This window comes from Poecilia reticulata, chromosome 5 (genome assembly GCF_904066995.2).
Source record: "Poecilia reticulata chromosome 5, P_reticulata-male-v2, whole genome shotgun sequence".
Lineage (NCBI taxonomy): Eukaryota > Metazoa > Chordata > Actinopteri > Cyprinodontiformes > Poeciliidae > Poecilia > Poecilia reticulata.
In genome coordinates, this window is record NC_088834.1 from 10239177 (window position 1) to 10253072 (window position 13896).

The 13896-nt window shown below is 37.3% G+C and overlaps 1 protein-coding gene across 1 annotated transcript in view; it reads right to left on the reverse strand.

Annotated features, from left to right (window-relative positions):
- Positions 1-2614: 2614 nt before the first annotated feature.
- Positions 2615-13896, reverse strand: part of nxph4 (neurexophilin 4) — a 52820-nt gene continuing 41538 nt past the window's right edge. The window contains exon 2 of the mRNA XM_008408454.3: positions 2615-3942. Coding sequence (XP_008406676.1) covers positions 3142-3942 — 801 coding nt within the window. The 3' untranslated portion in view covers positions 2615-3141. The remainder of the gene's footprint in view (positions 3943-13896) is intronic.

Below are 13896 nucleotides of genomic sequence, written 5' to 3' on the forward strand. Positions count from 1 at the left end.
TGTACAATATTAGAAATTAAGCTATTTAAAACAGGGTTCTCAAACTTAATTCCTCAAGGGCCACTGTCCTGCAGCTTTAAGATGGCTATCTGCTTCAGCAAACCTGGCTCCAATATTAACTCATTAGCCAAGCTCTGTATAACTTGGTTTGGCAGTTTCACCATTTAATTCAAGTATGTAGGCCAGGGCACACTTCTAAAAGTTGCAGGACTCTGGCCCTTGAGGAATGCAATTTGAATAGACTGATTTAAAGTAATATTTTAGTCTGAACTGTAGAAAGTGAGTTGATAGTAAATGAATAATGTAAAAATGGTAATATGTGCTCTTTCCTCCCTCTAGGACATTGTAAGCAGTTACATTCCCTCCAAAAACCCTTAAACTGATTAAAGATCTTTCTTAACTGATTTGTAAGCTGTATGATTGATTACCCTCTAACAACCATTCCATAAATCCAAAACAACACAAAAGGTGATAACATTATCCCAAGGTGATAATGTTATGACACAAACATGCCTAAAACCCCATCTCTATAGCCCTATTGGCTTAGAGATGTCAAAAAGTGTTTTCCCCATATAGATTTTTTAAAATCACTTAGATGTTTTAAAATGTACTTTAAAAGTGTACTGTCATGTTTTTTAACTCACCACATAAATTTGGATAAGATAGCTTGAATAAATAATGAAATAAAATCAATTACTGTGATTATTGGTTTATCATTTACTGTTTTAATTTTGTTAGTCACATCCCAACACCTGATTACATCTAAATGTCTGCAAATGACTAAGCTTATTTCTAAGACTACCTACAGGGCCTGCTTACACTTTGCTTCCAAAACATTTTCCGTTGCGTGTCCAAAAACGATGTAGTCAGTGCACATGGCAGGGAGGAGACGGTGAAATTTTGTGATGACAAGAGGGCATTGAAGCACTCGTCCAGGAGGTCCCAAATCAACCCAGAGCAACATCTTACCACTGCACAGCTCCCTTACCTCTGGCAAAGTCACTGGTCATGATTCAACAGTAAGAAAGAACATCATACTGACAGTCAAACAAGGTGGTGTGATGGTCGGGACTTCTTTACTGCTTCAGGGACCAGGAAATAAGTATTTAATGAAACCATGAATTCTGCTCCCTGTCTGAAAAGCCCAACTTTTTAGTTTCTCAAGTACACTTGCATTATGCAGCTATGATAATCAGAAGCAAACAAACAAATCTACCTTTGAATGATTCGTGAAAAACATAATGAAGATTTTGGAGACACTTAGCGTATGTGTCTACAAGTTAATGGTTTTGGCTAAAACTGGCTTTGCTTTGTCTTCTTAGACCACCAGGAGATGGACACTGACACTCAGCCAAGTTCTGTAGGAGATTTAATTCTGTAAAAAGGGGATTTTTGTTTCCACTATTGCCATTTGAATGCTCCATATTGCTGGAAAGTCAGTTGTTGTTCAGAAGGGATAGTTGGAAAATCAGACACTCAGTTTTATCACCTGTGTTCCCTTAGATTACCAACTGGTTTGATAAAGGGAACTGCATGGCTTCGACTTTGAATCTGGCTATATATTTGGACTGAATTTAGTATATATATTTCTGTATTTGAACTGGATCTATTAGATATAAAGTGCCTTAAGAAGATCTTTCTTGGAAATTGGTACTATTTAAAAAAGCGCACTGAATAAAGGGTTCTTATAGAAGGAGCCATATAAAATACAATCTAGGACAAAAACCTTCTCTCACTTACCAAACATTGGTTGTGGTGGGTCTCTCAATGTGACAATGAAATGAGACTCTCTGCTAAAGCACTAAATAAGTCCAATAAGAAGAATCATGTTCAGCCCGTTGTGATGTCTGCCAGTCTCACAAACCTCCTAAAGGAAACCTGTGACTGCAGCCCTTGTCTTCTATAAACTTTAAATTTTCAAGCTAAATATAATGTCTTACTGACAGAACAATAAATGACTACTCAATTAATCAATTTACAGTTTTAATGGGATGCACTGTTTCAGCATTTTTGGCTCATTCCAATAAAGTTGATATAGAAATTAAATAATTCATTTCAGTTTCAATTCAGTTTATTTACAGCGCCATTTTACAACAAATGTCATCTCAAGGCACTTTACAAAAAAACTTGTTTCAGTTCCATCACACATACATGCCAACTGATACTGGTCATGTCTTTATAAATGAATAAACCTTTAGACTCAGCAAAGTATTATTTCCACTTCTGAAATATTTTCTTCCTCTGCGGGATTTAATAAATTAGAATATGTCATCTTCTTTTGTAAGCTTCATAGTATGCCTTGGCAAATAAAAGACATAACATATCCTTCTGAGTTTATATCCATAAATAGCATAAATAAAAGAGGAACTTTGCCTCAAAGCAGTGTCATGGTAGGTTTTAAGTGGAAATCCAGACCATAACAAGCTTCAGCCAATATATTTTAGAAAATTGAAATAGCGTATCTCCACAGAAAGCTTGAATATGAGTTTCTAATCAGAGGGAAATGTCTTAATTCATTACAGTGGCCTTGCACAGTTAGATAACGCTCTGCACAGCTTGTGCTAACCAATCATGCTTTAAGCAACAAATGAAAACATTCAGTCAGTGAGAGACAGACAGTTAAAGAGATTTTAATGTGCTTGTTCAAACAGTATATTGTATGCATATCCAGCATAGCATTTCTCATACATATAACTCTCTTATATCCATGGGTTGAAATGTAGAGCTGAGAGAATGATTAACAGTCAGTCTACCATAACATTATGTCTGCCACACAGTGATGGCACAGCACAGCTGCCTGAGAGGCTCAGTCTGTACTCAGAGGGAATAATGGCCATTCGGGCTGTTTTAACTGAATTCTCCAACTGCAGAAAGTAATAACACTGAGAAACATAGATCTAAAAACAATAAAGTCTGCTGGGGATGAGTACATTATTTACAGAAAAGAAAACATAAAAACAAAGGTTAACAAATACAAAGTTGGAAAATATACCAGAGAAATCCACCATTTCCTGTACATTCCATAGGTTTGATTATACATTTATTTAAATCCACAATTCACGTCAGTTCAGAGGGGTAAACAACCCTTGTTTCTTCATCATGAACATTGTCTTTTTCCCTCCTCGCTTGAGTCTAATGTATTTATCCGAAATAAGGGCGCTCACTTTGGAAGTTGTAGTCCGGACACACTTTTTGAACTAACTTGTAATCGATGCTTAAAAAAGAGATGAAGATGCAGATCACCTTGAAGGGTTTGGCACAGAGCCAGGCAGCATGAGACTGAGTGTGCTCTGTGAAGCAGGTCTGAGACGGATCATACAGGCAGGGTTTGGATTTCTTCGACCTGTCGGTTTTCTCGTACTCCACCCGACAGTTGAGAGTCTTCCCCTCTTTGGGGTCAATGGTGGCCTGTTGTGTTTCCTGGATCTGGACGTCCTGCTGGGTGTGGGGATGCAGATGCGGTAGAACCTCAAACTCTACCACTTTTGACGGCGGCACAATGCTCACTGACACATTCCCAAGGCTGGACGAGTTGTGGCGGAAGTAAACGGTGAATGTACCATTGATGTGATCAACAATCTTCCCCGTCACCAACAGGCTGAACTTCACGGTCTTAACGCTGAAATAGAAGTTTCCCCAGCCGAAGATCTTCTTGGTCTTCATGTTTGTCTTTAGTGATGGCTTGCGCTTGGAGCGGTAGCCAGTCTGATCCAGTAACAAGGACTGGTTCCGGCCTGTGTCGTAGGGGTTAAAGAAAGTGTAAGTGGGTGGTTTGGACTTCAGGGGTGTCTGGTCAATGGATGTGGAAAATATGCGTGTTTGGTATGGAGACTTGACGACTCCTTCAGCGGTGCCTCCTCCCATGCCATAAGGAAGAGTCTTCGTTACTGAGCCAACAGGGCCCAACTTTGAGAAGTCCACCTGCTTCTCCAACCCTTGGACCTGAACAGACAAAAAAACAAAAAAAAAAACGGGAAAATATTTATTAATATGCAGATGCCTCTTGAAATTAATATTTTTTTACATAAAAGAAAGAATTTACATTTCAAATGTGTTAATTTTCAATTAACTGAGTTTATAGGAATTAGGACTGCTGTAGCGTCATCAGGAGTACTGAAAGAAAGAGCGAAAAGTTGTAAAGAATGTAAAAGAATGTGGCCAGTGTTGACTTTTGAATGGGTCTCATTATGTGCAGCTGTTGGATTAATTCCCCTGTTTTTCTCCCAGTCCAAAGGGGGAGGCAGCATCCTTTGTCCAAAACAAATGTCTCCAATAGGAGACATTGAACCTTGATTAGAAGTTGGTTCTGATTTTGCAAACTGGGATTGTTATGACTGGTGTTCAACATATTGATTTCTGACAAACCCAACTTACAAAGAAAGGGGAAACGCTTTGAAAAAGGATCTTTTGTTTTCACAGATAACAGTCTAAAGCCAATCATAACCCAGAGGGGAAAAATTTCAACCCAGCCAGAAATATAAACACCCTTTCTCTCATTTTGTAAAAAAATATTTTGAATTAGTGAGGCAGTATTGTTACATTTCTGGGCTTGTATTTAAGGTGGACCAAGCAAAGTCCTGCTCATAACGTACATGTTGAATGTGCCATGTCTGAGCTTTTTATTAGTATGTTACTTTCCATTTTCACCCACTCCAGGTACAGCAGTTCACAGAAAGTTTAAACTCAGTTCAAACCAAGTTCATATTACAGAAAGGTTATGAAATTTTATATTTTGTTAGTTACATTTAAGTATTTTTTTGGCATCAGCACTTACATTATTAAAAGCATGTCCCCACTTGTTTTAGAAACCAGGTTGGTTTCTCATGACATTATTGCATCCCTTCATTTAAACTGCATTGATCATCACAAAACAAATTACCAGAATACAAATTTACCCCAGAAACAATAATTATTTTGCCATATCCGCTTAGATATTTTGTAATCTTTATCTGTCATCAATATTAAACCATTAACTCCAGACTCTATATGAGGTGTAACAGGGAGTAAGGCATTCATTCAATGTTAATTTTTAAGACTTTTAAATAAGTTATGCTCTGAGGCATTAAGAGCAGCCATAGACGGATAATTAGCAGATTTTGCCATCGTTATTCAAAAGTATGCACTTTGTGTTCCTTTAAGGCATTTCTCTCAGGCTTGTTTACCAAATATCTGTGGATGTCTCAAACTTCCTCTAAAATATCGCGACATTACCACAAGTTTGTAGCTCAAAGAGTGGGTTTTAAATCCCACCAGAGCTGTTTCTTCTATTTTATGACTTTGAAAGTGAAAAAACACTGATATCTGCATTAGAAAAATACCTTTGAAATCTGTTACAATTAAAATCGTATGAGGAGTCTTAGTAACTTATAACGTGTAGTGGCTGTGACAGAATCATTACTGTAGCTTATATAATGAAAATGACAGCTTTTAATTTACAATGTGAACCTCTCTCACACGCAGAGTCCCTCAGCAAGCTTCAGCTAACCTTGCTGCATTGAGAGGAGTTATCTCCTTAGCATCTGCTGACACTGATGTTCCAGTTTTGACCTCCAGAGTGGAAATGTTCACAAAAATGTTCAGGGTAAAAGAAAGTTCCAGGAAGAAAAGTTTGAGGAGATAAACATTTCAGGTCTCATAGTCAAAACAGACATTAATAAACAGACGTTAATAAAGTGACAGTAATCACTTTTCAAATGTTATTTCTAACATTGTGTCATACTTTTATTTGTTAATTACTCCATCAGTTGAGAGGCGATAATTCCAACCCTCTATGTCCGTTTAACAACAGGGAACTCTGGATAACTATACAAAGAAGCTGCAACTAGTGCTTAATTAATCTTGTTTTGTATACAGTACATACAACCAAAAATAAACCACGTATGATATTTTTGGTGTTTCCATTTTCATTGGACTCAATTTGTTTCATTGGAAAATGCTTCTGGGGTCACTGTTTTCCATTCTTTTTTTACCTCACACAAGTTTTATCTCCTCGGGCATTGTCGTTAGATCTCTCTACATTTCATCTGCTCAATTCAAGTAAACAAAACCGTCTATTTTTGCTAACACACTTTAATTTTGTTGTCAGAGTTGTTCGGCAGAGCAAAACAACTCTGCGTGTAAGGTAATAGTTGTGGGTCTTTGTTCAGACAGCTTTCTGCCTTTAATCCACAGCCTGGGTGGTTATTCGCAGAGCTGATTGACTGGAAATCTCGGTCTGCTCTCTTTTATGTCTCATCAATCACAACCATGCCACTGCCACCCATACACACAAACACAGAACTAATACACACACAGAGCAGCATTTGCACATATGCAGACTTCTAGCTCGAAGCTGTCATGAAGTGACAGCAAGAATTATTACAACTATTGAGAGGGGTTACGTGCTCCTCCCCTGAGGATGCTTTTGGATTGAGTTAAAAACTATTTTTTAGCTGATAAACAACCACTTTCTGAGACAAAAACAGCGTTTCAAGTCGAAAGGACTGCATCTTTGTGTGCACTCATGCGAGGACAGTTTCTGTCTTCCATCACTCCTATCCAGGGCAAAGTAACCATCGGGCTTGTGCTAGTCTCATTTTCATCAATCACTGACCCTAGTAGCAGTCACATATTGCTACTCATTGAAGTAAAAGTACAGCGCTCAATACAGCTCCTAATGTATTCAGTCATTCAATTAAACCCTCTATTTCTGCATCCCATTCATTAATATGGCTGCAGAGCAGATTTCTAAGTAGATTGATTGGAGGGAAAATAACAGAAAGTTTATTGACCGCTGGAGGAATGAATTACCAACTAAGAAAGGTTTTGATAAATGACAAGTGACTGGAATAATGTCTTACTGCAGATTTTCAACACACCCTTATTCCCCTTTGTGCCATGACGGAAAGCGCATGCAGAGGTCTTGCAATTTTTAAGCCGGCGAATGTGCGACGTGAGCCGACTTTGGCATTGACAGGTAGGAATAAGCCTCGGCTGACGACAGGAAAAACATCAGAATATATACAGCAACAAACAGTGTGCACAGTGCATGCAATATGGGGACTTCCTGTGAACGCGCTGTCAGCAGTGCTGTCAGCTAGCTCCATGTGTTGCCATCTGTCAGGCTAAAACTCTGCTGGTGCAGTCCTAATCATTTCTCTGGTGTATGGCGCAGAGCTCGGAGTAGCATAATCATCATAATCCTCAACATCTTCAGGAGCAACATCGCAACGTGAAGTGCAACCTAACCTTCAGGGTCAACTGAATGGAGCTAGGAAAGAAAATGATTTCATGATCGGGTCTGAGGTTGACGTAAGTCTGACTGAAGATGGAGAATGAGAGTGTTCACGGTCAGCAACTTTAACAAACATTGACACAGAGGCGGGGATGGGGATGGAGATGGAGGGTAGATGAGTGTGGAGGAAGGGCCTCTTCATTTGTGGCACGGAAGTAATAAAATGCCAGCAGAGACTAAACAGATGGACTTTCTATTAGCATAAATATGAAATTTTTTGTGGCTGACAGTAAATCCATTTAAAGGGTGAGGGTTTGTTAGAAGAAATATCTGATATTTTCTCTTGACATAAAAATCTATAAATTATGGACTTTTTGAGACAGGGAATGTTTGCTGTAAGGTCATATCAGGCTGTTGCATCCAGGAAAGGGTTTGGAAATGAAGCACTGTGCTTTTCTTTACCTTCAGGTGCCAATCAGTTAAATTACAATAACTTGGAGAGTGGTACCCAGAGGGGTACTGTTGGCATGACAAAGGGACAAAAAAAGAAAGTGCAATAAGATCAAACTCAGACTTATAGGTTGCAGCCAAAAATAAAAAGTGATATTCAAAGGCCTGGTGAAACATCAGCAAATTATATATTTCGATGAAGTTAAGGTTAGAAATATGGAGAGGAAGAGAGACATAAATCCTACATTATGTCCAAAGGTTTCAGAATGTTACAATTTGGCAATTTTTAATAAAGTTTTTCTCAGGAGTTATTATTAATGGGAAGAATACTATAAGTTGAAGACAAATCAGTTTAGAACTTTCTGGCAGCAAAACAACTCAAAATAATAAGATTAATGGAAAAACATTTCTGACCAGGTCATAAGGTCATACTACATTGTGTTGAACGAAAATAACATGCAAAATGTTCTAATTAACTTAAGTTATCTAGTTCTTACTATGATTCCTCTAAAGCTCATGTTAAGCTCATGCCACAAGTTATGAGTTTAAAAAATTATTACATGTTGCTACCAACTTTAGCAGAAGTGTTTTGAGCAAAGAATCACAAAAGGTATTTATGTAGGTAAGCAGGGTGGTGGGTTACAACATGCAAAAAGTTAATATTTTGTCTGAGAGCTTTAGAGAAGGGATCAGTGGTTGGATAACTGGTTCAAATCATCAACAAAACTGCAGCTCTTTGAGATGTCCTGCAGTGGTGAGTTTCTCTGAGTATCGATTCAAGGAAGGAACATCGCTGCCTCTCAAAAGAAGCAAGGTTATCTGATAGACATGGGGAATGAAGTTTGGCCAGTGTTGTTCAATCCAACTACGAGGAGAAGTTTATGCCTTTTCTGCTTGATAGAATTGTATAAGAATACACAATACACGCAGGCACACACACACACACACACACACACACACACACACACACACACACACACCCCTACGCACACACACACACACACACGCACACGCACACACACACACACACACACACACATATATATTTTTGGTCATTTGTTATTATGTGTAACTACAGCAACCAGAAGCAATTGATTAACATCCCAAAAACTGAACAATACCACAACTGAAACCACAAATCCCAGTAGAGTTGAAAAGGAGGCATCATGGACACAAAGCAGAAGCAGAGGAGAGAGAAAGGAGGAGGAGGTTCAAACCATCTCTTCCATCAGTCATAATAGGACAGTGTCAGGTTGTTAGCTAACACGTTGGATGAACTCCAAGCCCTGATAGGAACTCAGTTAATGTGTTCTACTGAGACATGACTGCATGATCACATCCATTGAAGAGAAGCAGGAAAAGAAAATGACATATTATTTGTCAATAACAAATGGTGTCATCTCGGAGATGTTACTGAAGTGTCATCTCTGCAACTTAGATGCTAAATTCTTAGCAGTAAGTTTCTGTTCATATTTTTCTCAAGACATACAGCATGCTTCTGCAGGTCGTACTTTTTAGGTTAGGTTTTGAGCTTAGGTCCTCAAAGGTTTGCTATAAAATGCTGTCAGTCTTTTATAAGTCTGTTGTCAAAAGTGTAATCTCTTCTGCCATCATCTGTTGCGGTAGCAACATCTGAACCAGGAGCTTAAAAGGCTTGATAACCTAATAAAGAAGGTTGGTTCTGTACTGGGGACTACTGTGGAACCTCTGGTAGTTATAATATGAAGAAAGACTCTTCATAAAATCAAGAACCTGGTAGACAACGAGGAGCATCCGCTTCATCATAATCTCAGACAACATCACTGTCTTGAGTCAGGAGATTGTTCAAAGCTGATGTGATACTAACTGCTACAGGAGGTCCTTTCTGCCGACAGCCATCAGCAACTACAACAACTCTGTAGCATGGACTATTCTGATGTTTGTAACTTTGGACTTTGATCAGCAAGTATGTAAACATAGCTGAGTCTGGATTTTTCTGAAATTATATATTAATCTCACAGTGTTTTTACAGTCACAGCTCTATTAGATTTAGTCCTGAGTGTCAAATATTAACAGTCTTGTAAACAAAAGAAAAATGCAAATGAGGACAAAGCAAAGACACAAAGCAACACTACAATAAACATAGTTTCTAAAGATTAAGATCTACCAAGATTTAGAGTCTGTAAATTCACTTATAATATTTTCAATGTTGAATTTATAGCACTCAACATTTCAGTATTTGTCTGAGTAATCCAAGTATTAATCTTGTTCTTATTAAGTGCGACATTGCACAAGGCTGCACAAATGGCATCAGCAAAACCACCAGAAAAAAGACAAATTGATTATCATGAGTCTCTTGTGATGGAAATCTGCAGAACTCCCCACAGAGAGATTCCTTTACACATGTTTAACACAGCATTAGCCTGAATATTCCTGTTTGGTTGCATCCTGGAGGAAACAGCAGCAGAAGGTGATATAAGTATGGTGGCAGACTTATACATATGTATGATGCAGGCAACTCAATAACAGCAGTATCATAAAAGGAACAATCAGATTACTGAGCTTGGGAGATAGAAGGATATAGTGAAGAAAATGTTATTAGTGAAGAAGAGAGCGGAGAAGAGGGGAGGGTAAGGAGATCTCGTACATTTTCTTGGAAAGGAGAACATGAATCATCTTATAACTTAATTTGTAGCTTCATATGAGCAAAAAGCATACTTAGTTGCTGCCTAGATGGAAGGCCTTTAACTTACTTGGAAGTACATGTAAGAATAAAATGTCTGTTCAATAAGGAGACTGCAGGAACAGCAAAGATAGTTAGACCAAAGTAACAAGACTCACCTTACTGAAAATAGAGACTGGTTTAGAGAGAGAAAAAGATCCTTGCTTATTAAATAAGGTCAAATGAGCTCCACAATTGACTGCTGAAAGCTGATCTCACACATATCACCACAATTAAGGTCTCTTTTTATCATTAAGAATGCCTTGGATCAATTGTTAACACCGCTGCCTCTCCTCTCACTACTTTCATGCTCTATTTATCGGCTATCTGATCCCCTGTCTGCAGTTTGCTCAATCTTCCATTCATCTATAACTTCTACAAATGATGGCAAAAATATTCAGAGGAAATGAACGAGCTGGCTCTCCAGCCCACATCCGAGTCCCAACCCCACCAAGAACTGATGTGAAGATGAGAGCTGATGTCTCCAAGCTTTCTCTGAGGCCTGCTCCGCAGTTTAATTGGAATTTTATTGGTGACAATCAATTCATTTCTACCCCTGCTCCAGGGTGCATTGATCCGCTGTCACGCAGACGAGTCAAATGTACAACTCCACGCCCACCACACTACAAACCACAGGTTCTAATTTTACAGATTGTTTTCCTGTTTCAGAAGCTGCTGAGTGGGAAAATGTGTGGTAACAGAAGATAAATTTGTTTGGAAGAAAGTTACCTGTTATGAATTACTTTTTTGCAATAAGAAGGTTAAGTATATGATGTTTATCAAATGGCCTTGTTGCAACTTAATGCCAAAAAAAAAAATCACTGACATTTTGAATGGTTAGAATTTTACACCTTGCTTATGTTCTCAAAATATAATGGCGAGTACAAATTTCCCTCAGTGGAAAAATGTAAAACAAAAAGTTGTGATTTTATTTTCATTTAAAGCAAAAATACAGAGTTAAAAACTAGTTTTTAAACTTTAACTTAAGATGCATGGAATCTGAGCAACAATAACATGGAACAACCCATACCAGAATATATTTTTATTGGAGTCACATAACCACGTACATATGCAGTACTCTGTAAAGGGATTATACAAATTACCTTAAGCTTTTGGTTGTCAGAATGAATATAAAATAACTTCACGTGGGGAACAAATTAATGTATGGTCAGAGTGAAATGTTGCCTGGATAACTCATTTTGTTTACCCGAAAAAAAATGTGGTACAAACTTAAGGAAACTCTTTATATTCCTTCTAATGTGTAAAACAATGTGTCAAAAGCAAGTTTTCTCCTGTTTTGTGGACTGCAGAGGAATACAACTCTGTACTTCCCCATCCATCATTCTTGATTTTAACATAAATTAGAGACAACAGGCCCAAACAGAGATCAGAACCACAAACAATGGAAATAAAGTGAACTATAAATATTCAGACAAATAAATTAGCTGAAACTTTAGCATTTTTATAGCTACTTATCCCCAGAATCTACAAAAAAAAAAAAACACTCAACTACAAAAAAAGCACAATAATTAGGTATCAAAATCTTTGATTACATGTATGAAATGAGGAGTGCTAGGAAAGGGACAAATGCATGGGTATGAAATGGGGAAATAATTTAAAAAAGGAGAAAATTACCTTTTCCGAATTACTCAAATGCAGATAAATAGAGAAACTACAGTCTTACATCAGCTACAGTTTGACTGACATAGCAGCAAAACAATTATGCGTGAAAAAAGGATAGAAACTTATAACGTGTTTTTTTTTAGTTAAAATCACTACTTGATTCAAATTAACCCTTTTGAAAGCTTTTATAGTCACACCCTCATATTTGAATCATTATGAATCATTCATAGCTTATGAATGATTCATAAACTGTATAACTGATGGGGAGGCAACCTGGAGTTTAGTGACATGGCAGGAGAGAAAGCTGGAATCAAATCCACAACTTTCTGATTGCCATACAGCGACTAGATTTGCCATGTCTGCATTTTTTAAACCATCAAGTTCTTCAGTTTTCTGTTCAGTATTTACCACATTCTTTATTGTACATACTGTAACTAAAATATAAGAGTTGAAATAAACTACCTTTGGACATACTACTTTAATTATTGCTAACTAGCTAATCGAACACTCTTCTTAATCAACTAAATAATCTGCAGTTAATTCCATGATCTTAACTTCTCAGTTCAAAGACAGTGAATGTTCCTGCAGCTTCTGGTTATAACAACAGCTGACTTACTTTCCCATTCTTTTTAAACCAATGTCCTATACTCCTTTTTGGATCCTACCATGTTCAAGACAAACTGTATTTGCAGTCGCTGCACAGACATCTCTGCATCTGCACAGTGGTCCGACAGACAAGCTATACAGTTTGGTACACTGAAACTGCTTAAAGCAACCGGCACTGATCCGTTTTATTGGAAGAATCTGGGCCTTTGGCCACTGCAAATTGCTTCTGGATTTTTGACTTCTTCATTCTGTTCAGTGGAGCAAGACCTGAAATGTTCTCCAGGGGATTTGGGTCTTTTTTCTTCTTGTAGAGTAACATTTACTTGGTTTATTCACATATACATAAGGTGGTTTTAGAAAATATCTTTTTTGTCATATTTTGCTGTTTTGCTTTCCAGAAAGCACATCGAGTCTCTAAAAATGTTAAAAAATAGCCCATAAGGACTTCCTTTTAATTACAGCAACTGTCAAAGCAACATGACATTTACTATTGATTGCCAGGTGACGAAATATTAACTTACGTAAATTACTAACAATATTTGTAATTTACATATACTGTAAATTTTGTACTGTAATTTCTTCTATTCTGCCTTCTTCAAAATTATGTTAGAAAAGCCAGAAGTAATAAATGACAGTCACAATTCTCTCCAGCGATTGGCTGATCTTTGCTGTGCTTCTGAGTAGACATCTTAAATCACTCCATGAATGAAGCAGGTCCCAGTGGGTTACCACCGCAGATATAACTCAGCACAGTCTTTACCCATTGATTGTTATGCGATTATCACTACAGTCCTTTCTGTTAAGTCTAAGGTGATAAGGGAGGCATACATACTATTGATAACCAGAGATAACACAAATATTCATACACGCAGACGAAAGGTTGTATTTTTGTTTCTTACTGTAGTTAAATCAAAGGAACATTTCTTTAAAGAAGTTTTAACTTCCTTTGATTATCTCTAGGACTTAGATATTTCTCAAAAAACACCACCAGCGCTACAGTTTTTGTTCGTAAACTCTTTGTGGTAATATAAAAATTGAGATTCTGTATGCTATAGTTCAAAACATATAATTGATGACAACCAATTTTTAGAAAATAGCACTTCATAAAACTCATCAGTTAAAGTCATTAGTTATCAGTTACATAAAAAAAATTATGAAACTGAGACGGTATTTGTTTTGGTTTATTTTGTTAAAAGCATTAAAATTGTCAGATGATTAAAACACAATATATTCTGATTATCATTTCATCCATCCAGCTACAGGCAGTATTTATTTTGAAAAAATTGTTAAAATATCATTTCAA